At 45.4% G+C, this 25,248-nt stretch overlaps 1 protein-coding gene across 3 annotated transcripts in view; it reads left to right on the forward strand.

Moving 5' to 3' along the window:
* The window catches only part of ALPL (alkaline phosphatase, biomineralization associated), a 54,672-nt gene that overhangs the window by 17,877 nt on the left and 11,547 nt on the right, over positions 1-25,248 (forward strand). For all 3 annotated transcript variants that reach the window (XM_072609213.1, XM_072609211.1, XM_072609212.1), the window contains exons 2-6: positions 15,739-15,878; positions 19,345-19,464; positions 20,168-20,283; positions 21,831-22,005; positions 22,294-22,469. In XM_072609213.1, coding sequence (XP_072465314.1) covers positions 15,770-15,878; positions 19,345-19,464; positions 20,168-20,283; positions 21,831-22,005; positions 22,294-22,469 — 696 coding nt within the window. In that variant the 5' untranslated portion in view covers positions 15,739-15,769. The remainder of the gene's footprint in view (positions 1-15,738; positions 15,879-19,344; positions 19,465-20,167; positions 20,284-21,830; positions 22,006-22,293; positions 22,470-25,248) is intronic.

A 25,248-nucleotide genomic window follows, 5' to 3' on the forward strand; every position in this document is an offset into this window, starting at 1 on the left:
TTTGTCTTGTGGATGCCTTATTTTCAATCAGATCTCCAATCTGAGTTGTCCTTGACTCTACCTGCCCCCCCCTACTGTTTTAAACCTACATAAATATAAAATGGGTTTGGAATTTTTTTGAAGCTTTTTTATAAAAACAAACAAAAAACTTGTGATTGGTCAGTTAAAATGGAATATCAATGGAAAAGATGCTTTGTGGAAGCTTTATACCACTGTCTTCCCACACTTTTTTTTGAGGAACATAGCTCCATACCAGTGTTAGGCCACCTGTTCCACTCATTTCCTTCCACCCATAACATTCCTGTTCTGGAGTTTCTTTTACTTGCCTTCTGTCTATTCAAGATTGTGGCCAATGAACATTGTTCATTTCTCACTGACAGTTCCATCCGTGTGCCATTGTAAAGAAGGTACTCTTGTTAACAAGTGTTTGTAGTTTTAGGGGCTTAACTATCTTCCTTCATTTCAGGTAGGGTTGGTTGTCATTTATGAAAGCTTAATTCCTTGTACACTTCTGGGAAGCTGCTGAATAAGGCTACTCATGGTACAGGAATGCTTTGTGATGTCCCAGAGTCAAGGAGCGATACTTAATGTTCTATCACAATTGCCAAGATGCCTCTTCTAGCAGTAGTTAAAAAAAGAGGGAAAAACATCTTAGCAAAACTAACCAGCACTTCAATTGCCTCTGTCATTATATTTCACACTCAAAGCCCCCACCTCTACAAAGAGATGAGGAAGCTGTATTATCTCTTCTGGGACAAGTTTGGTCATCTAAATAATGAATTCTTGTTGGCTAGTCCTCTGTCTTGTTTTGGAATCTCCAGTGCCTTGCGCACTGCAGGTGCATAATGTTAATTGGATGAAATTATTGAATTAGAGCTAGTTAGATATAAAAGGGACTGGATCACACTGCATGCTGAGAGCTGGAAGGAACCCTGAGAGATCATCTAGCTCAGAATACCTTCCTGTTAACAGAAAGATTTTAACTAAGGCAAAGTGAAGTGACTTTACAAAGGTTGTATAGATAGTGGTCATAGTCTGAACTAGAACCCTGGACTTCTGGATTCCCGGTTTACTTGTGGTTCAAGGCTAAGTGTAAGGATGTGCAGAGCTAAGGGTTGACTAGAATTGGCCCTTTTTGGTTGGGAAGATAAGGTTGGTATTAGCCAAGCGACAGGTTCATCTGTGTCCATCTGTTAATGCCTCTGCCCTCCCCACTTCCCTAAACCTTCCCTAATCCTTAATTTCAATGCCTTCCTTCTTTCAATTATTCCCTATTTATCCTATATAAAGCTTCCTATACTTTTGTTTGCATGTTGTTTCTCTCAGATTATAAACTCCTTAGGAGAGGCACTGTCTTAGGCCTAGCACATAGTAGATACTTACTAATAATTATTGAATTGAACTGAATTACCTTTATTTCAGATAGGTTTGAGTCAAACTTTTTTTTCCTAAGGGCTTTGAGGCCTTTGAGGAAGTAAAGGTCCTGGATTCCCTCTCTTCCCCCATCCTTCATTCTCTTTTCCAGTTCTTAAAGTTAAAATCCTCCAGGATAATATTAGAATATCTCTTCTGTCTCCTTGAGGTCAGGGGGTCTCTTGAGAGAAAGGAAGCAGCTTGGTCACATACAAAGGTGGGACAGATCCTGCATTTCAGCCTTCCTCATGAAGGAGGGAACACCAAGTCTGGGCCCTGAGGGAAGTAAATCACAGATGAGATGGGAGTCTTGTCTTTTCAAGTTATGGAGTAGATAGCTTCCCTGAGTGCCTGGAGACTAGAGAAGGCAGAATAAACTCAGGGCAGAGATAGCCCAAATTGGTCAGAGCTCCTGAAGCAGAGGAGAGGAGTCTTGGAAAGGTAGCAGGGAGAAGGGTTTGGAAGTTTCTGAATTTAAAACATGACACTACTCATTTTGTGGCCTTGGTCAAGTTGTTGACCCTGGGCTTTGGAATAGATGAGGTGTAAGGTCTCACCCAACTTTTGACATTCCCTCTTCTAACTTGGCTAAATGTGTTAGATCCTGTGAGGAGCAAAGGTAAGGATGGAAACAAGGCACACAGCACATTAGTGCCAGGTTTCCTAGACCCTCCTGCTCCCCTTACCACTGGGTTTATCCTGTAAACCTCAATTAGACCTTATTCTTATGGATACTTGGCTGATTTCCAGTCCAGAGAGGCCTCATAGCTGGCATGGGTGTGAGAACAGTCTCATGTTCCAGGAGCTTAAGCAGCATCTACTTCCCTGTGGGCCAATGGAATAAACCTTTTGGCCAATATCTCCACAGGGTGAGTCCCTTCCTATACCTCCCATCTTCCAAGAGGCCTGGTGACAGTACCTACTGTGGGAAACTCCCTCTCTGATAGGAGGAAATCAGAGGAAGGGATTTTTATTTCAAAAATGCATCCAACTTGTGACCTTGTGTACATATCACACCCATACTGTCCGTGGGTTTTCTTGGCAAAGATACTTGAGTGACTTGCCACTTCCTTCTCCAACAGGGACAATCAGAGGTTAACTGATTTTCCCAGGGTCACACAGTGTCTGAGGCCTGCTTTGAACTCCTGACTCCAGGCCTAGCTGCACTCTATCCCACTGTACCACTTAATTGCCTCCAGCTACGACCCCTTATTTTACAGATGAAAAACTTGTAGCCCAGAGAGTTTTATTGATCCAAGGTAATATAGGCTTTGTCTAGATCATCTGACTCCAAGGTCTGTATTCTTGTCATTATATGATACTGTGATTATGAAATTACATACTTATTTCCAAGCTTTTTAAGGCTGTAGTATTGAATGTCAGAATCTCACCTGCCCCACCACTATCAATAATTGTTTGTATACATAGAACACACATGGTGACCATCACCAAACAGGTGGAACTGCTTTCCCTGATATCATAGTAAATAACTCTCTGGGGGCCCTCATTGGGCTAGCTATCTAGACTCAGTGGAGAACCCCAAGGAGTCTGAACAAGGCTAGAACTGTCAACTGAGGTGCCAGATGTTTGAAAGCTCACGACAGCTTTATTAGGATTCTTCTAGAGTCTTAACTCTTAACTCTTCTTTTACACATAGTTCTAATGAGCCTAGCAGTTGAAATTCATTCTATGAAAAGAAGCCTGCTTCTGCCTCTTATGACTTTTATCTATCAGTCAGCAAGTTAATCTCCCTGGGTCTTAGTTTCTTTTTTGGACTAGATTACATCTGGTCCAGCTGTAACGATGCTTTGTTGTTGACTGATTTACAAAGAAAGCTAGCATAGTTCCTGTCCTCAAGGGAAGACTTGAGTACAAATTGTAGCAGGGAGAGAGGATCAGGAAGGAACACTGGAGTTTTAGAGTCAAGAACCAGGATTGAATCCCAACTCTGCCCCTTGCTACCCCTGGGTCACCTTGGGTAAATTCCTTTACCTGAGCTGTCAAGTGAAGGCACTAGTCTCTATTGAGCTCAGTCCTATGATCTGGTTTTCCTGCCTACTACAGATTAAAATCTGAATTTAAAAGGGGAAGGAACAGAAAGCCTTGCCTAGTAGGGTGAATAACACTGAATTCCAACAGTCAGTTACACTAAAAAGCAAAGAATTAGTGAATGAATGAAAAAGCCTTTACTAAATGCCTACTATGGGCCCAAACTCTGCTAAATTCCACAGATAGCAATAGAAAAAGTGAGATAATCTGACCGCAAGAAGCTCCTTACATTCTAACTGAGGAAAGAGTACAATAGTAGGAGTGGTGGCCAAGGAATTGGCACACGGATTGGAGCCTTAGGCGAGTAGGTTCTTTTCCAAGAACAGTGACAGAGCTGATTTGATACGGTTTAAGGACTGTAAAGAATGGTGTTGGAGGAAGTTCAGGGGGAGGACTGGCAGAACAGAGGCTTTCTGACAAGAGAAGAGCCAAGGAGTGAAACCTGCTTGGAGCAGGGCTTAGTGAGCCACGGAGGCAACTACCAGGGCAGGAGTCTGTAGGAATGAAAAGGCCAAGCCCACTGGAACAAGCATCCTTATACACTGCAGTAGGCTCTGAGTACACTCTTATACCACAGTGCAGTAAATCCACTAAAGGTATTTTTTAGGTCCCTTGTCTAGGTTTTTTGCCACCAGTTTCTATTAGACCCTAAGACAATTAACTGTTCTCTGGCTGCAGTTTTCTCATCAGTAAAAGAAAGATGTTGGGTCAGATCATCCACAAGATCTCATTCTAATGAGGGGTTCTAGGGTCCTTTCCAGCTCTAGCAGGGTTCAGAAAGGGGTTTTGAGAGTCATAGAGCCCGGATGATTTAGAAGTGAGAGTGGTGTAAAGTAGAGAAATCAGAATCTGAGTCAAGTTGGACTCTAAACCATCCTGGGCACGGATTAATGTGTGACCTGTGCTGTTGCCCTCTGCCTAGTTGGCTGAGTGGGATGTTTTGGACAACTGGCTATGATAGAGGGTTCCTGAGGGGAGTATTCCCAGATTTTGGTACCTATAGAGGACATGCCCTCTTATATCTTATCCCTTAGGATTTGACTGGGATTCTGTGTCTTTTCTTTGGCTAAATATCCCCAGTTCCTTCAACTATTTTCTTAGCTGAAGTCTTGTCAACCTATTGTATTAAAGGTATCATTAGAAGGTAGGGCAGCTGGATGGCTCAGTGGATAGAGTACTTGGCTTGGGAGTCAGGAAGACCTAAATTCAAAATGTAACCTCAGACACTTAAGTAGCTATGTGACCCTGGGCAAGTCACTTAACCCTGTTTGCCTCAGTTTCCTCATCTGTAAAATGTGCAGGAGAAAGAAATGGCAAACTACTCCAGTATCTCTGCCAAGAAAATCCCATGAAGAATCAGACATGACAGAAAATAACAACAAAATAATTAGAAGAATAATAACTCCCTGTGCTATAGGCCATGTGCTATATAGGCTTTAAAGTCAAAGTACTCCACTGGATCTCTACTTCCTGCAAATGTTGCCATTTCCATGGGAGGTGAAGGGGCACGATGTTGGGAAGGTTTAGAGTTGAGGATGGAACTTTGCTCTTCTGAATTCCAGATCCTGTGGACCAGGAACCATCTGACTAAGAGGATAACCAGCAGTTGAGAATTTGTTTCTAGGTGTAAGGGAGGGTAGAGTTGTAAGGGGGCTGCAAAATCTCTGGGAAGGATGAGAAATATGAGGTCTGAAACAACTGTCCCTCTGTCATTGTCAACAAACATTTCTTTGCTGTAATATATTCTGAGGGGCAATGCTAATCCTCTGGGCATTTAAAGAAAGGCCCCATGTCCATATGAGAGAGGGAGGGGACAGGAGAAGGAAAGGGAAAGTCTTCTAGAAGGTGAGATTTAAGCCAAGGGGCAGAAGTGTAGAAGGGAAGTAGTCCAGCCATAGCATAGACAAAAGGTAGACAAAAGCATGGAGCTGGGGAATGAAATAGGAAACAGGAGAAACAGCTAGAGGATTGACTGGAAAGAATTTGGAAGGAGATAAAAAATGTAAATCTCGTCTTTCAAAAATGGGATTAAGTTTCCTGACCTTTCTTACAAAGTCAGCAATAAGACTCCCCCTGTGCTGGGGAGGTAGTATGGGAAATACTTCAAACTATTTCCATTTCAAACACTTCATACTCTGAAATAAGGTTTTAGGATTGGAAGGAATCAATCTAGTCTGGTTACACTGTGTGACCCTAGGCCAATCAGTGTTCCAGGCAATTCTCTGGAAGTTAGAGTAATAGCTAACATTTATAGAGCACTTTAAGGTTCGCTAACATATTTGATCCTCTCTATAGACCTAGGAGTTAGGTGCCATTATTATTACTGTTTTACAAATGAAGAAATTGGGTCTAGTTTCACACAGCTAGTGCCTGAGGTCAGTCCAGGGTAAATGGATAGAGTGCCAGGCTGTGATCCTGGGCAAGTCATTTCATCCTGTTTGCCTCAGTTTCCTCATCTGTAAAATGAGTCAGAGAAAAATGACAAACCACCCCATTGTCTTTGCCAAAAAAAGCCCCAAGTGGTGTCCAATGTGACTGAAAACAAACTACAATTCTTGACTCCATATCAGGTAGAACACAGAATGTCAGGGGCTGAAAAAGAGACATCAGAAGTCTAACATCATTTTATGGAGGTTTTTCACTAAGCCGGGCTGGATCAGCCCTTCCCTCCATGGTTTCAATGAGCGCATTGTTCTTCTACCATGGGATGGCTTGCCCACCAGGCATCTTGGGTAAGCCACCTTGTGGTAGACAGATACATTGGGTAATTCCTAGGTAGCCAAGTGTGGAATACCCAGACAATGTTTTAATCCCCAGATGAAGTTCCTTCTGCCTCAGCATGTTGCTGAGTTATCTTCCCATGGCTCTCCTGAGTCCCTGTGTCTTCAAGAAACAGGCTCATTCCTTCATTCCTTGGGAACCCCGATTAAGGGACAAGAGTGAAGATTCCTGGCACATGGAGTCAACAGCCTTTCCTTTATTAAGCTCCTGCACTCTCTGGTCCATATGTATACGTATCAGCCATTTAGGAAGATCCTGGAATTCTGGTCCTAACTTTGCCAGGGACTGACTCTAGCAATGGACCTTGGACAAGTTACTAAGTGGTAAAAGCAATGATGGTAAAAATGATTGGCAGAATTGGAAAACTTGAACCCATGGTAGCTTCAGTTTTTCTAGTTCTAAAATAAAGGAGGTCAGGGATCCTTTGCTTCTGTGCACCCTGGACCCCTTTAGCAGGCTGAAGCCTCTGGGCTCCTTCTCAGAATCATTTTTTGGTTTTTTTATATTTTAGTTTTTTAACTTGTGGAATAAAATAAGCATTTCTATAACTTATAGTAATATAAGTTTTATATTTTATACTACATGTAAACTTTATATATAGTATAATAGTACAATAATATACATTATTGTATTATAAAATATGATTGCACATGAAATTACAAATCTGCTATGCAAGTCTGGCTATATATGACAAGAGTATTGTAAATTTCTTCCCTAGAGATGGCTACCATTAGACACAAATATGTACATGTCAGACTCATGTTTTTATGCATAAAATAATACATAGGATTACAAAATTATATTTATATACAATGAAATTTAAGTTCATGGATTACAAAGGAGCCAAATGTACTGAATTCAGCTTCCCTGTGTATCTAATACATCCATCTCAAAAAGTTAAAGATCGCTACATGAGATAATCCTTGGTCCCTTCCAGCTCTGACTTCTGTTCAAAGTACATTGATTTGCATGATTACCTTCATCCTACCCCCCCAAAAGGAGTCTAGGATCCATTCCCCAGTCTGTTTTTTCTCTAGGATCCATTCCCCAGTCTTTTTTCTTTAGAGTCAGAGCTCCAGCTCTGGTTTGGGCAGATTATGTAGTCCCAGGGTGATGCTATGTGGCTCTGAAACTGGTTGGGTGGAGTTATGGGGCCTTATCTCAAGGAACATCACATCCCCAGGAAAACATTAGCTCAACATTTGCACTGGCTGTTCCAATGTCACCCAAGCACCCTGCTGTATGGCACCTTAGGGTAATGTCCAGCTGCTACAGGCCCCAGCACATTCATACCAAGCTTTCCTAGAAATGGTTGCCCAGAGTTCACTCTTAATTAGAGCATGTTGGAATGAAAACATTCCTGGGGAGGGAAAGGGAGCAATTAGGTACAGGCAGGGAAGCCTGTAGGACAGTAATAGGACTTCTTCACAAAGATCAAATGAGACAATACAAACCTTTTTTGTTCAGTCTTTCAGCCATGTCCAATTCTTCATGACCCGTGCTTGGAGTAGGATTAAGAGTTAGGAGAACTAGTCCCCAGTCCCACTACAGGGGTGCCAGGGAACTCATCAGTAAGAACATATATAAAGATGTGGAAAATAGAACGTAGTTACTGAGTTATTTCAGTCCTGTCTGACTCTGTGACCCCATTTGGGGTTTTCTTGGCAGAGATACTGGAGTGGTTTGCCATTTCCTTCTCTAACTATTTTTTTTAATAGATGAGGAAACGGAGGCAACTAGGGTTGTTGTGACTTGCCCAGGGTCACACAAGTGTGTGTCTGAGGCTGGATTTGAACTCCTGACTCCACACTCCTGGCTCTGTCAATGGATAGGGCACCACCCAGTCGCACTATGTAAACCTTTAAATGTGTGGTATGTGACCTGTGATTTTAATTGGTGTAGGGAGCTTCAAGTAAGGAAATTCCCTTCAATGTAGATCAATATTTTCTGAGTTGTCTCCTTCAAAAGTGGGGGAAGGGCCATAGGAATATGCCTGTCATTGGATATTTTTGATGTATGACCCCTTATCCCCTAGTTTAGTCTTAGAGCAGCATGACCCAAGACTGATATTCTTTTCCAAGACTCATTAGGAAACGCCCAATGAACTCATGGAGTGAGCTCTCTATGAACAGTTATCTTTGATTATTCCCAGGCCCCATCTCCCTTTCACCCAACTAGGGAACAGACTGTTCATTTTCCTGTAGCCATCCCCCTGCTTTCTGTTTCTACTGGTGTAGTCCAGATTCTGTGGCCAAGGATTACAAAGGCCCGGGTGGCTGGCTCTTCCCACCAGTTTACAAGTGTGAAAGGTGGGGTTAAGTATCTTAGTAACTGCTGACAGAACCTGCTCTTGACTTCCTTCCTAAGTCAGGGTTAGGGTCAAGATCTGGACTTCTGACCTATCCAGCTCTCATATCCAGTGTTAGAGCATTCTTTACGTTTCTTCCAGTTCTAATATTCCTTGTTCTGTGCTATCAAATTTAAGAGATGACTAAGAGGGAGATCCAAAAAGACCTTGGCAAGATGGAATTTTGGGATCGGGATGGCAAGTAATACAGTAACAAGAGATACAGTATAGTGTATTGGGGTTTGCAAAGAACTTTATGAATAGAATCTCCTTTAATACTCATAGCAAACAGCTGAGGAAACTGAGGTAAACAGGGTTAAGTGACTTGCCCAATGAGGAAACTGAGGTAAACAGGGTTAAGTGACTTGCCCAATGCTACTAAGTGTCTGAGGCTAGATTCTTCCCAAATTCCCTATGTTATTTACTGTCCCATCTCAATGCCTCTAATGTAATGAAAATTAATGTAAAGGCTCATGTTTGAGTTCAAAATATCAAATTTTAGGGATTTCAATTCATCTGCAAAACAACTATGGGTGGTCAGTGTGGTGGAAAAGTTAATGCAATTGTAAGTTGGCATTAAGAGAATCCATAAAAGAAAACAGGTATCCTCTCCCTGGTCAGATCACATTTGGAGTATGGTGTTCCCATTTGAGAAAGGACACAATGAACCTGAGAGCCTCTAGAGAAGGGTGCCCAGGGGCTTGAGGTCAAGAGATAATTAAAGGAATGCTAGGTGGCAGTGGACAGAGCATTGGCCCTGGAGTTAGGAAGATGAGTCTTCCTGAGTTCAAATCTGGCCTCAGACACTAAGACTGAACAAGCCTGAGAAAGGAAGGTCATACATGTGAAGAGCTGGCATGAGAACTGTGATCCCTGCGTCAGGGATGTCCTGCTTCTGCCCAGACACAGATTTAGGAAAAGCCTTCTAACTGGAAAATGTCTCCCTTGGAAGGTAGCTGGATTTGCCCTTTCTCTAGCACTGACCAGATAATCACATGTTGGTCATTCTTCCTGTTCAAGTGCATTTGGACCAAGGGGCATCCAACCTGAAGATGCTGGGTTCTATTCAGCTCAAAATCTGTTCCTAAAACATGTGACATGTCTGTGGGATGCAGGAAGGAATGATTTGAAACCTAAACTTCTAGTTCTGACATTCTGTGTTCTAAGGTTCCATTAATCTGACTTTTCTCAGTTTTGTAAATTCTCTCAGTGCTAATTCTAAATTCTAAGGCTCTACTTTACCCTTCTAGTCTCCTAGCTCTATGTTCTAAGGCCTGTCCCAGCTGACATTTTGTGTTCCAAGGCCCCTTTCGGTTCCCCATCAGTTTTGTCATTCTGGATTCTAACATCATGTGTTTTATGGTCACATTCAGTACTCTGCCTTAATAGACCCTCTCTACTGTTCTACTTCCAGATTGTTTTCTTGTCCAAGGGCCCTTGAAGCTTTGCCTTTATTATATAACTCCTTCAGTGCAAGAAGAAAGCAAATATTAGCTGTATTTGACCCTTGTATCACCTGATATGGTTGGGTGGTTGATTCTCTTGGCACAGATTGCCAAGTGTGAGTGGCCACTAGAGTGAGACGGATCATAAATGACTTGTCCACTATGATTCTGTGATGACTCACTGGAGGCTGGGTAGGAAGGGGCTGAATCTCTGGCTCTGGGGGGTGAGCAGAGGGGTGCTACAGAATGATGCCCTGGGTGGCTCTCTTCCAACTGGGACTGGGTTAGAGTGTGTACTGGGAAGGATGCCATCCAGAATGGTTACACAGAGGAAAATGAAACTGCCATCCACGGTTCTCTGCAGACTTTTGTCTGGAGGAGAGAATATGGGGGATGAACTGAATATGCAACTATTAAGTGGGAGATTGAACCCCTTAGTGGTATGAGGAGAAGGCTAAAATGAGCTCTTGTTTGCCATGTCTCTAAAGGTCTAGTTACTTGATCCCTGCCTCAGTTTTCCCTTGTAATAGGAGGGTGCTCAGACTAAGGGACTTCCGTGGTTACGTAGCCCAGCCAGTCTATAACTCTCCTCATATACCTGACAAGTGATCATCTACCGGACATAGCTGAATTTGCTTGAATATGCAATTTTTTAGAAAACCCAGCAGTGTACACTCTGACCTAGCATACCTTTCTAGGCTTAATAAATTAATATTTTAGACTACAACCAAGCAGCAGGTATGTATTAGACATTTATCACCTCCTAGGCACTGTGTTTAAGTTCTGGGATACAAAGACAATCCCTTTCCTAAAGGAGCTTACACCCTCCCCCCACTGAAGAAAAAGCAAACTCCTAAAATGTATATTAAAGAAAAAAATTCCTGCTTTAGTCATGCCCATAAAAAATATATGTCTCACTTTGCCTTTTAAGGCTGTGCAGGAGGAGGATGCCATGGTTTATCATTGGTCCTCTGGAATCATGGTTAATGATCACCTTATCCTAAGACTTCCTTTGTATCCTTTTTTCAAATGACTTGCCCAAGGTCACACAGCTAGTAAGTGTCAAGTGTCTGAGGCTGGATTTGAACTCCAGGGCCGGTGCCTCTATTCACTGCCCCTTTGTATCCTTTCTCATGTCATGTCCACCAATGCTGTCCAGAGCCACGAGGAGGAGCCAGGTCTATTTATATTGGTGCCTTTTGTCCTTACATCTCATTCTTGTCCACTCTGTCCCCACCCCCCACTTCTGGACCCAGAAGGCCATCCCTGGTAACAAAGATTTCAAAAGAAAGGGGAAAAAGCAGTTTGGGAAAACAAACCAATCCTTCAAATGCATTTGTAGATGCACCTGCAGCCCCTCACTTGTGCAGGGTAGGGAAGGGGGTGTGTTTTCTGAACCCTTCTTGGGGCCAGATTGGGCCATTAGAGTTAGGGAACATCCAGGAGCAATGTTTTGTTCTCTGCTTACATGGTTGGAGCCATTGTTCATATTCTTCTGACTTACTCCTTATTGTTCTGTCTCAGTTGATTGGTAAGCCATAGAGCAGTATTTGCGTTCAGTCTTTTCATTCCTTAGTCATCTCTTTGTGATCCCATTTGAGATTTTCTTAGCATCTTTTTTTAATCCTGGCAAAGATACAGGAGTGGTTTTGCACTTCAATTCATTTTACAGATGAGGACACTGAGGACCCCCCAAAGCCAGTCTTTTTTTGGCAAACAGGGTTAAGTGACTTGCCCATGGTCACCCATCTAGTAAGTGTCTGAAGCTGGATTTGAACTCCAAAGTCTTTCTGACTCTAAGGCCCATCCCTAGAGCCACCTAGCTGCCTCATTATGTTGTGACCACATCCCTGTCTATCTTCAGCTTGCATCAGGTCATCCAGGTCTTCCATTTTCCTCTGAAATAATTTCTAATGATGCAGCAGTAGTCCATACTTCATTTCATATTAGTGGGCTGTTATGAAAAGAGATTTTTGTGCATGGGGTCTTTCCCTCTTTCTTCTCTTTAGGGGCTTATGCCTACTAGTCAATCACATGATGTGCACATCATGTGCACTTTGGACAATGTTCTATCGTCCTCCTGCATCCCTCCACCACTGGCATTTCCAGTCTGGTGGTTTAAGGTGAAATGACATCTACTGGTTTTCATAAATTCTCTCCTCAGTCTCTGGGCCTCTCTGGCTTCTTGGATAAAATCTCAGCTTCTGTAGAAAGCCTTTCTTTAGAACTTTCTATAGAAGGTTCCTCCTTTATGCTAACGCTTCATTAGTTGATGCTTATTCTTTAAATACAATCTTGTTTGTACGTAACTGTATATTGTTTTCCCTGCCTTTTGTTTTTCTTTGTATTCCTAGTGCTTAGAAGTGTCTAGAACATAGTAGGGGACATATTTATTTATAAACATAAAAATATGTTAGCTAGCTGGATTGCCCCTCACTATCCAGTCCAAAGAGATCTACAGAGAGTGGTCCCGAAGGTCCATGGCTGGGACTCTTGGGTCTCTGGACCTCTGGATACTGTTTGGAGTTGGATTCTTTGCAAAACAAGGTGGTTGAAACTGACCTAACTACCTTCTAGCTCTTTATTCTAAGGCCTCTCTCCCCATCCACCTTAGATACCCTAGGTTCTAAGGGCCCTCCTAGCTCTTTGACATTCTACGATCTCAGGGCATATGATCCTTTTCCTACCATGCTCACAGAGTCGAGATATGAAAAGGGATTCCATTTGCTTCAATATTTCAATGATCCCTAATATCCTAGGTGTGGGCATTCTAGGCAATCTTCAAGAGTTATCCAAACAACTTAAAAGATGGTGACCCTGCCAAGGTTGACCCCTTCTGTTTGTGTCCCTTCTCATCTCTGGAACTGAGCCCATTGTTATTGTCAAGTAGTTTTAATCATGTCCAACTAGCAAAACAAGTCAAGGGAATTTCTTTCTCCCCCCACCCCCATTTTTGTCCACTTATGTTGTTGATCAATTGTTTTCAGTCTTATCTAACTCCTCATGACCTCATTTGGGGTTTTCTTGGCCAGAAGTGGTTTGTCATTTCCTTCTTCAGCTCATTTTATAGGTGAAGAAACTGAGGCAAACAGGAACTTGCCCAGGGTCAGATAGCTGGAAAGTGTCTGAGGCTAGATTTGGATGCTCTATCCATCTAGCTACCCCTAGAGATAGTGCTAACTGCTGTTATATTCTGCCAAGAGATTGAAAAATGAATATGAAACAGTTTGTGGGTCTGCTGGTTAATCATTTTATAGAGCACCTCTGCTCTGCGCTGTCTCATCATGAGTCTCCCTGATTCCAAGCTCACTGTGCCTTCTAGCCAAGTCCTCAGTTTAGGGAGAGATTGAAGACTGGCTTCTTGGGACAGCTATAAAGATGCTTAAGATTCCTTGACCCTGCCCACCCCATTCTATTTCTTTAAATGACAAATTCCTGAGAGTCCCTTTTGTTTTCCTCATTTTTCTGCCCTCCATTCATTCTTCCCTTTACATCCTGAGTTCCCATTCCATAACCGAGCCTTCTCTGTCCAGTCCCTTAGCTGTTCAACTTTCTATCAGTGCTCATACACCTTCACCTTTCACTTTTCACCAGATGTTTGGACTTTTCTCCCTTCATGTCAGAACATATACATTCCTGGTTCTCCCAGCATCCCCTCCAAGGCCTGCAGGACCAGCACACAGAACCTGGTGGCTAGGAGTCAGGAAGACCTTTGTTCACTCACTGCAAGCCTTGGAGCCTCACTTTCCTCATCTATAGAATGGGAATAATTACTTTCCTCCCATGGCTGTTGGGAGGATCAAATAAGGTAGCCAATATAAAACTATGTATGTGTTAGCTATCACTAGAAGGCAAGATGGCATTAGAAGACCTGGGATCTCTGGGATCTCTGGGATCTTTCTCTTTGAGATCAATCTCAGTGCTTCAGGTAGCTCTAAAGGCCATTATGAAAATTATGGTTGTAGTTCCTATACCCATTTAATAGAAGAGGAAACAGACCCCGGGGGGCTTGGCCATCAGTGACAAAGCAGGAACCCCACTCTCTCCGTTCCTCTCTCTCCATCTGCCCGGTGACTTCCACTGGAGTGAGCTAAGGTCAGTGCTGAAGGTCTGACCCCCTGAGCTGGCCCCAGAGCTCTCACTGGCCTTGGCTAATCTCATAGCATTATCTCCCTGAGAGTCCATTTAGGGGAGGTGCTGAATCTGCAGGAGGAATCCTTTCTGGGCCTGCCTCTGTATCGTTGTTGCCTGAAAGGTGGAAGCTTGAGAGGTCTGGGAGTTTCAGGAGGTCCTGAAAAAAGTCCAGCATGGCCCTCCTGTCCAGTACCGGGGAGCTGGCTCTCACCACAGCCCTCAGTGTGCTGTTTCTAATGTTAATCCTAAGCCTCCTTTGTTATTTTACATGCCGCCTGGCCCGGCCCCTCAGGTAGGTCGGCTTCCTGCTCTGTCTCAGTCTCTGTGTCTTGTGAGCGTTTCTCTCTCCTACTCCTTTTTCCTTCCCTCCACTCACTGGGCATCTCCCTCTTCTTTCTCATATGCCTTACTTTCTTTCATCCTCTCTTTGGTCTTCCTTCTCCCTCCCCATTCTTATTTTCTTTCTCTTCCCTCTTTCTATTACCCCTCTTCCTCTCTCCCTTTTCTCATTTTTTCCCCTCCTTTTTGGGAGATGACTTCATTTAGAGATTTACATTCATTTAGATGGGATGGGGAAGGGGCATCCGTGAATGACAGGTGCCCAGTATCCCACTCAGTCCTTGCAGAGGTGGATCTGAGTTTGGACCACCTCTCCCCTGTGTCCACTCTCCCTTGGCCCTGACAGGTCACTCTCCTCTGCTCATTGTTTGGGCCTAGCAGAGGGGTTACTAACATGCTAGGTAATAAGTAAGCAATACACGGAGCAAGGAAAAGAGAAGGGGGCCCAGGCTAGAAGGGGAGGGGGCAGGGAGACCTGGCACTCAAGCTCCTATTCAAGGCCCTCAGAGCATTTGGCAAAGGGGATGGACTGCTCTGAGTGGCACAAAGTGCTGTGATTGGGCGTCAGGAAGCCAATCAGCAATGGGCAGCCAGTGAAAGGGCCTCTACATCTTCAGGAGACAAAAGAAACTTGAATGTGGGCACTAGGCATTCACTGTAGCAGGGGGTGGGCTGGAGGTGAGGGAAGTTAGGCCAGACCTCAGACATCACCTTAGAGAGAACGTGGTAGGGAACCCATCATTAGAAAATGAAAGTAAGGAAGCATGAGCATCTTGTCAGGATGGTCCGGTTCCTTGTGCCTGCCCAGACTCTTAAACATAGTTATAGAACTAAGAACGGGAAAGGTATTTGGAACATAGAACATCAGATCTGAAAGGGACCCTAGAATATAGAATGTCTGGGGAGGCCCTGAGAACAGCAGAGAGCTAGAGTGGGGGGTCTTTAGAACACAGGATGTCAGAACTGGGAGGGCCCTTCACAGTCAGCTCCTTCAGATGAATAGATATAGGCTCAAGGACCAACTAAGATGGAGAGGCAGAACCATTCCAGGTCAAGATAAGTTAAGGATGAGCTCGATGCAGCTGGGGATATTAGTGTGACTGGGGCAAAGGGGGAAAAGGAATACAGGTAGTTCCTGGATAGTTGAGGGAAGTGGACTGTATCTCTTTGACTTAGGCAATCTTCAAAAGTTACTCAAGACAACTGAGTCATCTGCCTTCTCTTCCACAGGATTGGCACATCAGTGCACATCTGACCAGCTATGCCTCAGGTGTCCAGGCTCAGTCTGGTGAACAGATCCACTGATCCTACCATGCTTCTCCTTCTCCTTGGCCTTATGACTGGAACCTGCCTCTCTTCCATTATACCAGGTAACTGGGGGACAGTGTGATGGGAAGTGAGGGGGAAGGAATAGGTCTAATGCCTTGGGTGATGAAGATGGTCAGTCTTAGGGGGTAGTAGGGAGCCCCTGAAAATCCTTGAGCAGAGGCAGGGGCTGCTGCACTGGGGTTCTTTCTGAGCATGGAAATCTCTTTTTCCTAGAAGTTCTGTTTGGTCTCAGGGCAGGGATCTGGGGGAGAGCCTTGATAGCTTTTGGCAGAAAACCTGATATTTTCATTTCTGGCTTCAGGGAGCCTTTCCAGCTGACTGAAGGATTATATGTAAAAGAAAACCTTGCCTGTCTTGGGTATCTGCCTGGGCATGGCTTATGAGTAGGGAAAGACAATTTACTCCCACCTCCCTCACCCTCATCTTTGCAAGAACCTCAGTGTTTGGAGAAAGTTCCTTCAGCCTGAGATTCATACCCCAGAAATTAGAACTGAGAGATCCCTTAAACCAATCCCCTTCATTTCCCAGAGAAGGAAACTGAAGCCCATAGAAACCTTGTGAAAGGCCAGGCATGCATGTATATAGTTGGACTTTAAACCATGGCCTTCTGCCCGCCCCACCTCCACCTTGCCCTCACCACTGTTCTCATGTGGCCATGTTCCCTCTGCCTCTTCCTTCTCTGTACCCTGATCTTGGCAGGGTTTAGGATCAGCCTTTGGCAAGATGCTCACCCTTGGAAGATTTTTTAAAAATAATTGTTAATAGTATTCAGTTCTGAGTTCTAAATTCTCTCCCTCCCCCCTGCCCCACCCATTGAGAAGGAAAATAGGATGTCTATTATATACGTATACATTGTCATGCAGAACCTATATTAGCCATGTTGCTTTAAAAAAAAAGCAAGAAGTCTGCTTTAATCTGCACTCAGAGTTCCTCAGTTCTCCCTGAGGTGAAGATCATTGTCTTAATCGGTAGCTAAAGTTTCCTGGTTCTGCTCGCTTCATTTTGCATCAGTTCATATAAGTCTCCCATGAAGGTTTTATGTCTATGTTTTGTGCTTGAGGCTATAGGGCAACACCCCAACTGGCCCCCTTGAGCCATGATTCTCCCCTCTACTGGACCATAGAGTTGACTTAGGACCCAAGATTCTTCTTCATTCTTGTACCAGGATTGAAACTAGAGTTCTGTTGTAGACTGCATAGGGCAAGAAGACTAGAAAAAGATAGACAACTACAGTATCCTGGACAGAACCAAGGGGGTCAAGGAGACCTGGGATTAGTTGTTATGGTCAAGTCATGCGCCTTGTGGGCCTTATTTTTCTCACTTGTGAAGATGAGAGGGTTGTACTGGATGATCTCTGTGGTGCTTCAACCTTGACCTGGATGTTCTGGAAGGATAGAAAAAGGAGGAAGGATGGAAGTATCTGACTGGGCTCAATCCTGAACTTCAGTCAGGGTCATTTGCTCCACTGTAAGAGGGATGTGTCTCAGTGCAGACCAAGCAGCAGCTAGGAGCAGCCACCTCCAGCCTGTTCCTGATCTTTATGCAAGGGGATGTATCCTGATGCTAACCACAGGCATTAATTCTGGACAGTAGGCCATAGGCCCTTCCCACTGAAGCCTCTCCTGGGCACTTTCTGGGTCTAATCCCAGAAACTAATCACTCCAGGTTTCCCCAAGATCCTCATACATCATTACCAGAGTTGGGAGAGATTTTAGAACAGAATGTTAGAGCTGGGAGGGCCTTAGAATACAAAATGTCAGAGCTGGCAGGGCCCTTAGAACACAGGCTGTCAGAGCTGGGAGGGCCCTTAGAACACAGGCTGTCAGAGCTGGGAGGGTCCTTAGAACACAGGATGTCAGAGCCACTGGCGGCTAAGTGTATGATTTGTTAGACTCTAAGAGCTGGGAGTGGCTTGAGAGTATAACATGTTATAATGTAGAATGTTATACCTGGAGGGGATCTTAGGTTATCTCAGCCAAACCCCTCATTTTAATGTTAAGGAAATTAAGGACCAGAGGGAGAAGAAGCCTTGCTTGAAGTCACAAAGTGAGTTTATCCCTTTTCCAGGCCTTGTCAACATGTCATCAGTGTAGCTGGGCATCTTGTCACCCATGGGAGACTCTTCCCTCCTCTTGTTCTCAGAACAAGAAGGGAACCAGAAAAGTGCTTTTAGTACAACTAGAAAGATAAATTTCCTTCACCCTCATCCTTTTTTACTTCAGGCAAGAAATCAGCTCTCTCTCGTTTGATGTGTGCCCTTGAGTCTCAATTTCCTCATCTGCCAAATGGGTTTAGTATTGTACTTTCTGCCACTGTGTTGCTTGAGGATATTCCTTGTTAAGCCTTCAGGGGCTGCCAAAACTGGGAGTCTTCCTCAAATGCCTCACAGTGGCACACATGTGGTCCTGAGTTATCAAATTTTATATCACAAAGCCCAGCCAGCCTGTGGCAGGTCCAAGCCAAGACTGTATGCCTGTCCTTCACAGAACAGATGAAGTGCAGAGAGGCTTGCCCATCACCAGGAGTGTGGCTTACCTGATGGCACAGATACCTCTGACTCTGCCAGTGGGACCATGGACAAATCCCTTCACCTCCCTGGGCCCCTGACTCCCCATTTGTAAAGAGAGGGTCTGTCTCTGAGTACCTTTTTCTCTAGATCACTGAATCTCTGAAACTCTCTGGGCTTCCTTCCTTCTAAAATGATGGGGCTAGTCTAGGGTAGTAGTTTGTTTTTTAAGTTTTCAACATTCACTTTTAAAAAGATTTGAGTTCCACATTTTTCTCCCTCCCCCCCCCCATGCGACCTGATGTAGCTTATACATGTGCAGTCATGTAAAACATATTTCCGCATTAGTCATGTTGTGAAAGAAAAAACAGAACAAAAGGGAAAGCCATAGGGGAAAAAAGTGATAAATTTGTTTCGGTCTGCATTCAGACTTCATCGTTTTTTCCCTGGATGTGAACAGCATTTTCCATCATGAGTCTTTGGAATTGTCTTGGATCATTGCATTGCTAAGAATAACTAGCCAATCAGAGTTGATCTCTGAACAATGGTTCTGCTGGTTCTGCTCTGTGTCACTCAGCGTCAGTTCATTAAGTCTTCCCAGGTTTTTTCCGTTCATTTCTTATAGCAATATTTCATTCATATATTCCATTCCATGTATTCCATTATATTAATATACAACTTTTTCAGCAATTCCCAACTGATGGGCCACCATTCTTAATGAACCCTTTTTAGCGGTCTGAATAAACGCATAGGATTACAAAGTGAATCAGTTATGTTGAAATGTATTACAGGTCCCAAGTCCTAGTTACTAAGAGAGGGAACCTATCAGACTGAGTTAGAGGGGGGTTGCCAGTCTGTACCAGTGGAGGGAATTTCCACATGTGGGAGTCTCACTTCAGGATGCAGGTCTAGACTGAGAGGGACTCCAAGAGTTGTCACTGTTGGACTTCCCCACCAATTCTTGAGCCCTCAGTGCTCACTTTACCCCCCTTCTCATCTAGAGAAAGAGAAGAATCCTCAGTATTGGAGGGACCAGGCACAACACACTCTCCAGCATGCCCTGAAGCTCCAGAAGCTCAACACCAATGTTGCCAAGAATGTGATCTTGTTCCTGGGAGATGGTGAGTGTGGGGAATGGGGCCAGATGTGGGTGTGGGAGGAGCTAGAGGCAGGCAGAGAGATAGGGAGAGCTAAAGAATTCCTCATGGAATTCTCCAGGGAGTGGGCACAATGGGGGAAAAAGCTTTGCCCTTGGAGTCAAGAGTTCAAATCTGACCTGACCTTGACCATTGTCACCTGGGTCAGCTTACCCCACTGCATTACCTAAAGTGAGGGGGGTGGCTGAGTTGATCTCTTTCCAGCTCTTGAGCTCTCTTGCCCCGTACATATGGGAGATGGATGATTCCCTGGAGGTGGGGAGATGATGAATCCTTGTAGCCCAGGCCCTAGATTGGGGAAGAACGCACTGGCAGGAGGAGCTCGGGCCTTTTCCCCCAGAGCCCAGACTTTGTTCTGACCACTGGTTCCCATGAGCCTGGGGAGCCCAGTTCCCTAGGAGCCGCTGCTGTGGTTTGTGGGGAAGCCTAGGAGGGGCCAAGTTTACCCAAGGGGCCAATTAGCTGCACTGAAGCTTGGGAAATCCTCACTCCAAGGCACCCACAGCCTGTGCTTGCCTCACAAGGGGGCAGGCAGCAGCTGGAGATCATTAATGCCCACATGGCCACATTACCCTGCGGGCCCCAGCTTGGGGCTTGTGGGGAGGGAGGCTCCCGGCGCCAGAGGCCTTGGGAGGAGGCCTCAGAATATGCTGCTCACCCCCTGCAGGAATGGGGGTGTCCACTGTGACCGCTGCCCGGATCCTCAAAGGCCAGCTTCACCACATGCCCGGAGAGGACTTCCAGCTTGAAATGGACAAGTTTCCTTTTGTAGCTCTGTCCAAGGTGAGCATGGACCCTGTCCTCTCCTTCCCATCCAGACAGAGAGTGTCCTTGCTCTCTGCCTTTCTCTGTCTCTGTCTGTCTGTATTGCTATTTCTGTCTTTCTGTCTCTCTTTATCTCTCTCTGTATCTCTGTCTTTATCAGTCTTTCTCTATCTCTGCCTATCTCCGTCTCTCTGTATCTCAGTCTTTCTCTGTCTCCCTCTTTCTCCCTTGTCCTTGGTCTTTTCTCTCTTTCCATTTTCTTCTCCCCCATCCCCTCTCCAAGTTTATGGGGTCAGTCTTGCCACTCTTCCCCCACAATTTCCTTTCACTTCCTTTGCTCTGTTATCAAGAGAGGGAATCCAGGCTTCTGGCCGCCATACTGAGATCTCAGATCTTTCTTATCCAGGGGATCATCCTTGGTGTTCTACTCTTGTGCTGTGTTGAGGTCTTGCCCTAGATATAGACCCTTTATTGTTATTAAGTGACAGCTGGGGCAGGAGGAGAGGATTGTGTGGGTTGGGTTGGGGGGAGGTGCTAGATGGCCCACACCAGCCCTGGATCCCTTTCCTGAATCCTATGTTCTTCTGCATCTCTCCTCCATTTGGCTTTAACTCCAGGGGGCTCTTTACCCTCCCTGCCTCAAGAGTACCTGAAGCCAGTAGGCCTCTCACCTCTTCATTCAGCAGGAAATGCTGCCTGGCCTCTTCTAATCCTGGAGCGCTGTGACCTCAGGTCCACCTGGCACTGATATGGGGAATCTTGGGCCCCAAAGATAGATGGCTGGAGGGGGCCATGGCACACATGTCCCAGCCTGTCTGTGTCAGGCCTTTTCCTGCACAGGAAGCTTTCGTCTTCTTCCTGCTCCCTGGTACCTGAGGGTACCAGGAGGGCAGGACTAGACTTGTGCGTCCAATAAACAATTCAGTCAGGGCAGTGGGACCAGGGCCCCCTTGCAGAGGCAGAGGAAGAGACAGGTGGCAGACGCATTCAGAGCACTGGGTCCGGTTATGTGCTGTCTCTTCTCATCTCATTCTTTCTCTGCAAAATGAGGATGGTAATACCCCCAGGAAGGTGAACCCCCTTTCTCTCTGCTTGTCTTCCTGACTCTTCTCTCCATCTCCTGTCTGCCTCTACCCCAGCTCTGTCTCTCCTCTCTACCTGTGTCTGTCTCTTTCTCATCAGATGGTTTGTGCCCCTCCTTTCCAGTTATGTCATAGTTGACCCCATAGAGTGTTAGGACTGAAAGGGACTTTAAAGACCATCTGATTCCAACCCCTCATTTAAGAGAAACTGATCTGCAGGGCATACCTGAATTCAGGGCTCTTTCTCCTATATCTTGTAGCCTCTGCCCCATTCAGTTATAAGCTCTTGAGCAGGGCCCAGATCAGTGCCAGGGGGACCCAGCACAGGAGGGCCTCACACGGTAGGGCCTCACACAGTAGGTGCCCCCTTGGCACTGGCATGTGTGAGTAGCCTCCCTTTGGGGACATGAGGGTTGGGGGGGTGCACCTTAGGTAAGCTAACAGGGTGAGAGGGTCTAGACACAAAACCTCCTCTACCCCTAGACATACAACACCAACGCTCAAGTTCCTGACAGTGCGGGGACGGCCACCGCCTACCTCTGTGGAGTGAAGGGTAACGAGGGCACGCTTGGTGTGAGTGCTGCTGTCATCAGGTCGCAGTGCAACACCACCAAAGGCAACGAGGTCACCTCCATCTTACGCTGGGCCAAGGATGCTGGTGAGTAGTGGGGGTGGGCATGGGCCTCCCTGCCCAGATTCTGGTGGGGCCCCACCCTGAGAGACTCTTTGGGTCTCAGCTTCCACCCCACTTACAGAAGGTTCTGATCTATGAACTGTTTATTAAGCACCTACTGTATGCATTGGATGCACTGGGTAGGGTTAGAGTCTACAGTCCCTCTCTCCTGTGGCCCAGACCCCTGTGGGGGCTTGTTTTCATCTTGTCTTGAGGTTGCATTAGTTTAGGGGAGCTCCATCCCTAGAAACAATCCTCTTTTCCCTGACTCAGGCAAATCTGTTGGCATTGTGACCACCACCCGAGTGAACCATGCTACTCCTAGTGCCGCCTACGCACATTCTGCTGATAGGGATTGGTATTCTGACAACGAGATGCCCACCGAGGCCTTGAGCCAGGGCTGCAAGGACATTGCCTACCAGCTCATCCACAACATCCCAGATATTGATGTGAGTACAACCCAGGAGGCGGGAGCCCCAAATGACCACAACTCCCTGGGAAAAGAACTGTGGAATACGAATGTCAAGAAAGGCCCTTAGAATATCAGCTGTGGAAGGGCCCTTAGAACTGAAATGGATCTTAGAACATAGAATGTCAGAGCTGGGAGGGGAGCTTAGAACACAGAATGTCAACTCTGTAAGAGACCTTAGAACACAGAATGCTAGAACTTAGACCTCACAGAGATTGGAGGTCCCTTGGAACACAGAATTATCCTTATCCTTAGATAAGCCTAAATATCCTTAGAACAGACAATGACAGAGCTGAGAGGGAGCTTAGAACACAGAATGCTAGAACTCTTAGAATGCTAGACACCTAGAACACAATGTCAAGAGACTGGAGGATCCTTAGAACATAGTGTCAGAACTGAATGTCAAGCTGGGAAGTAGAGTGTTATGTTAACTGAATGTTATATTTGGAAGGAATATCGAATGTTAGAATGTATTTGAAATGGAAAGGATATAGAACAGGGCTGGAGGAATCTGTGGCCTCAGTGTGGCCTTTTTTCCCTCAAAATTTATTAAATTTGTTTTCAGTTTTCAACAATAATTTCCATATGTTTTCAATTTTATCCCCTTCTCTCCCTCCCTCCCCAAGATGTCATGCAATATTATATGGGCTCTACACATACATTCCTATTAAACACATTTTACATTTGCAACATTTTACATGTTGCTTAGAAGAATTATAAGAAATGGGAGAAACCATGAGAAAAACAACAAAATATAACAAAGGAGAAAATCATACTCTGACTCCTTTCTCTGGATGTGGATGGCATTTTGTATCATGAGTCCTTTGGGAATGTTTTAGGTCCCTGAATTGCTGGGAACATTGGCTGTTAACTGTATATAATGTTCTCCTAGCTCTGCTCTAAATGTGGCCTTTTGCCTGAATCCAAATTTTACTGAACAAATCCTATATTCTCCACCGCTGATCTAGAACATAACAGCTGTTTGGGATCTCAAAAGTCCCTCTACTTAATCCCCTCATTGAAACTGGGGACCAGAGAAGGAGAGTGACATACAACCAGATTAATGGTAGAGCAGACTTGGAATCTGACTTCTCACTTCCACTGCTCAAAGTTGTTTTAAGAGGCCTCCCCAGAGGGAGACCTTCCCAGCAAGGAATAGGGACAGGTGGAAAGAACGAACTAGCTACACATACATGAGATGAATAAGCTTCCCTTTTCCATTTGATGCTCACTAGGTGGCCTTCTGGGGGGTATGGAGCAGGTGAATTGGGGTGAACATAGGTAGTGGAGTTGAGAAAAGAAGACATGGGTGAGATGGGAGCGAAGAGGAGAAAAACTCCCCCCACTTCAGTGATGGCTGTAGTTGGTTTAGTGGGGAGCCTCCAGCACAGAGCAAGCCCCAGGACCTCATCATTTGGGGCTGGGGGTGTGGCCAGCAGCCTGCCTTCCTGGGGGCCTCAGAAGGGAGGGCAGAGCCCCCAGAGCCTGCCATGGGAAGAGCCTGGGCAGGCTCCCCACGCAGATCTGAGGGCCACCTGGGCTATTAAAGGATTTGAGGTTAAAGGGAAGGAGGCAACTGAGAGGATTTGCCCTGGGGCTGGGCCAGGGGTAAACAGTAATCAGTAGATCTGGGGTGGGGGGGTTCAGGCAAACTGGATTTTTAGCCCCAGCAGGCTGGGACCTGGCTCCGTGTGGGTGGGGCTTAGGGAACAGTCCTTTTGGATGACCTAATCAGCCCTCCTTGAGCTCATGGCATTGAGGCTTCAGGTCCTGGCAGAAATGGGGTGGAATGTGAAGAGTGGACTGGCATGAAATGTGAAGTGTAGATCGGCATGGAATGTGAAGTGTAGACCGGCATCAGAGGACCTGGCTTTAAATCCTACTTTGGCACTTTTACCTGGGTGATCCTGGGCAACTAAGTTGCATCATTTCTGTCACCTAGTTGGACTAAGATCCCTTGTGTCTGGTCTTCTGCTGCAGTACTCAGGGGTCCTAGATCCCCTTTCCTGATGAAGGCAGTGTGGCCCCAAGAAAAGATCAGTGCCTATGGGGTCAAGTCTTGGCTAGAAGGTGCCATGGTGCACAGAACATTGGGCCTGCCTTCAGGAAGACCCCAAGTTCAAGTTTGACCTCAGACACTTGCTTAGCTATGTGACACTAAGCAAGTCCCTTAACCTCTCTGCCTTCACTGCTCCTAACTTCCAGAGTTGCGAGGGTAAAATATTGTAAAGTAACTGGCACACAGTAGGCACTTGATAAATACTTGTTTTTCTTTCTTCTTTAGTTTTACCCTCTGGGTTGGACAAGACGATTTCTAAGTGCCCCTTCTCCCTAAACTCTGATTTTCTTCCCTTTCCCATCTACCTCTCCCCTCCCCTTTCAGCTCTTCTCTCCTTATTCCCAGAAGAGTTCTCTCCCTCCCCTTCTCTTTCTTTCCCCTCTGTCCTCCTTTTTCCCTTTTTCCTTTCTCTTACCCCTTCTCCCCCTCCCCCAATTTCTCTAGTCCCCAGGCTGTGGATGAAACAGAAATCCTGGTGTCCGCCCTATAAATAAATATCTTTTGCTTTAAAAAAAAAAAAAAAGACACCAAACCCAAAAGCCAAACATCGACTCTGTGATTTGGAGTTTAATGAGCCTGTGTGAAGTCTCTGCCTGGGGAAGGAATGGTGGTGTGGTGGGAACAGATTGGGGGGTTCGTTTTTCCAGGGCTGGCTCTGTTACCATAAAGATCCCAAAGACTCTGGCTCCATGGGGATGGG

The sequence above is a fragment of the Notamacropus eugenii genome, chromosome 5 (assembly GCF_028372415.1).
Source record: "Notamacropus eugenii isolate mMacEug1 chromosome 5, mMacEug1.pri_v2, whole genome shotgun sequence".
NCBI classification, from domain to species: Eukaryota; Metazoa; Chordata; class Mammalia; order Diprotodontia; family Macropodidae; genus Notamacropus; species Notamacropus eugenii.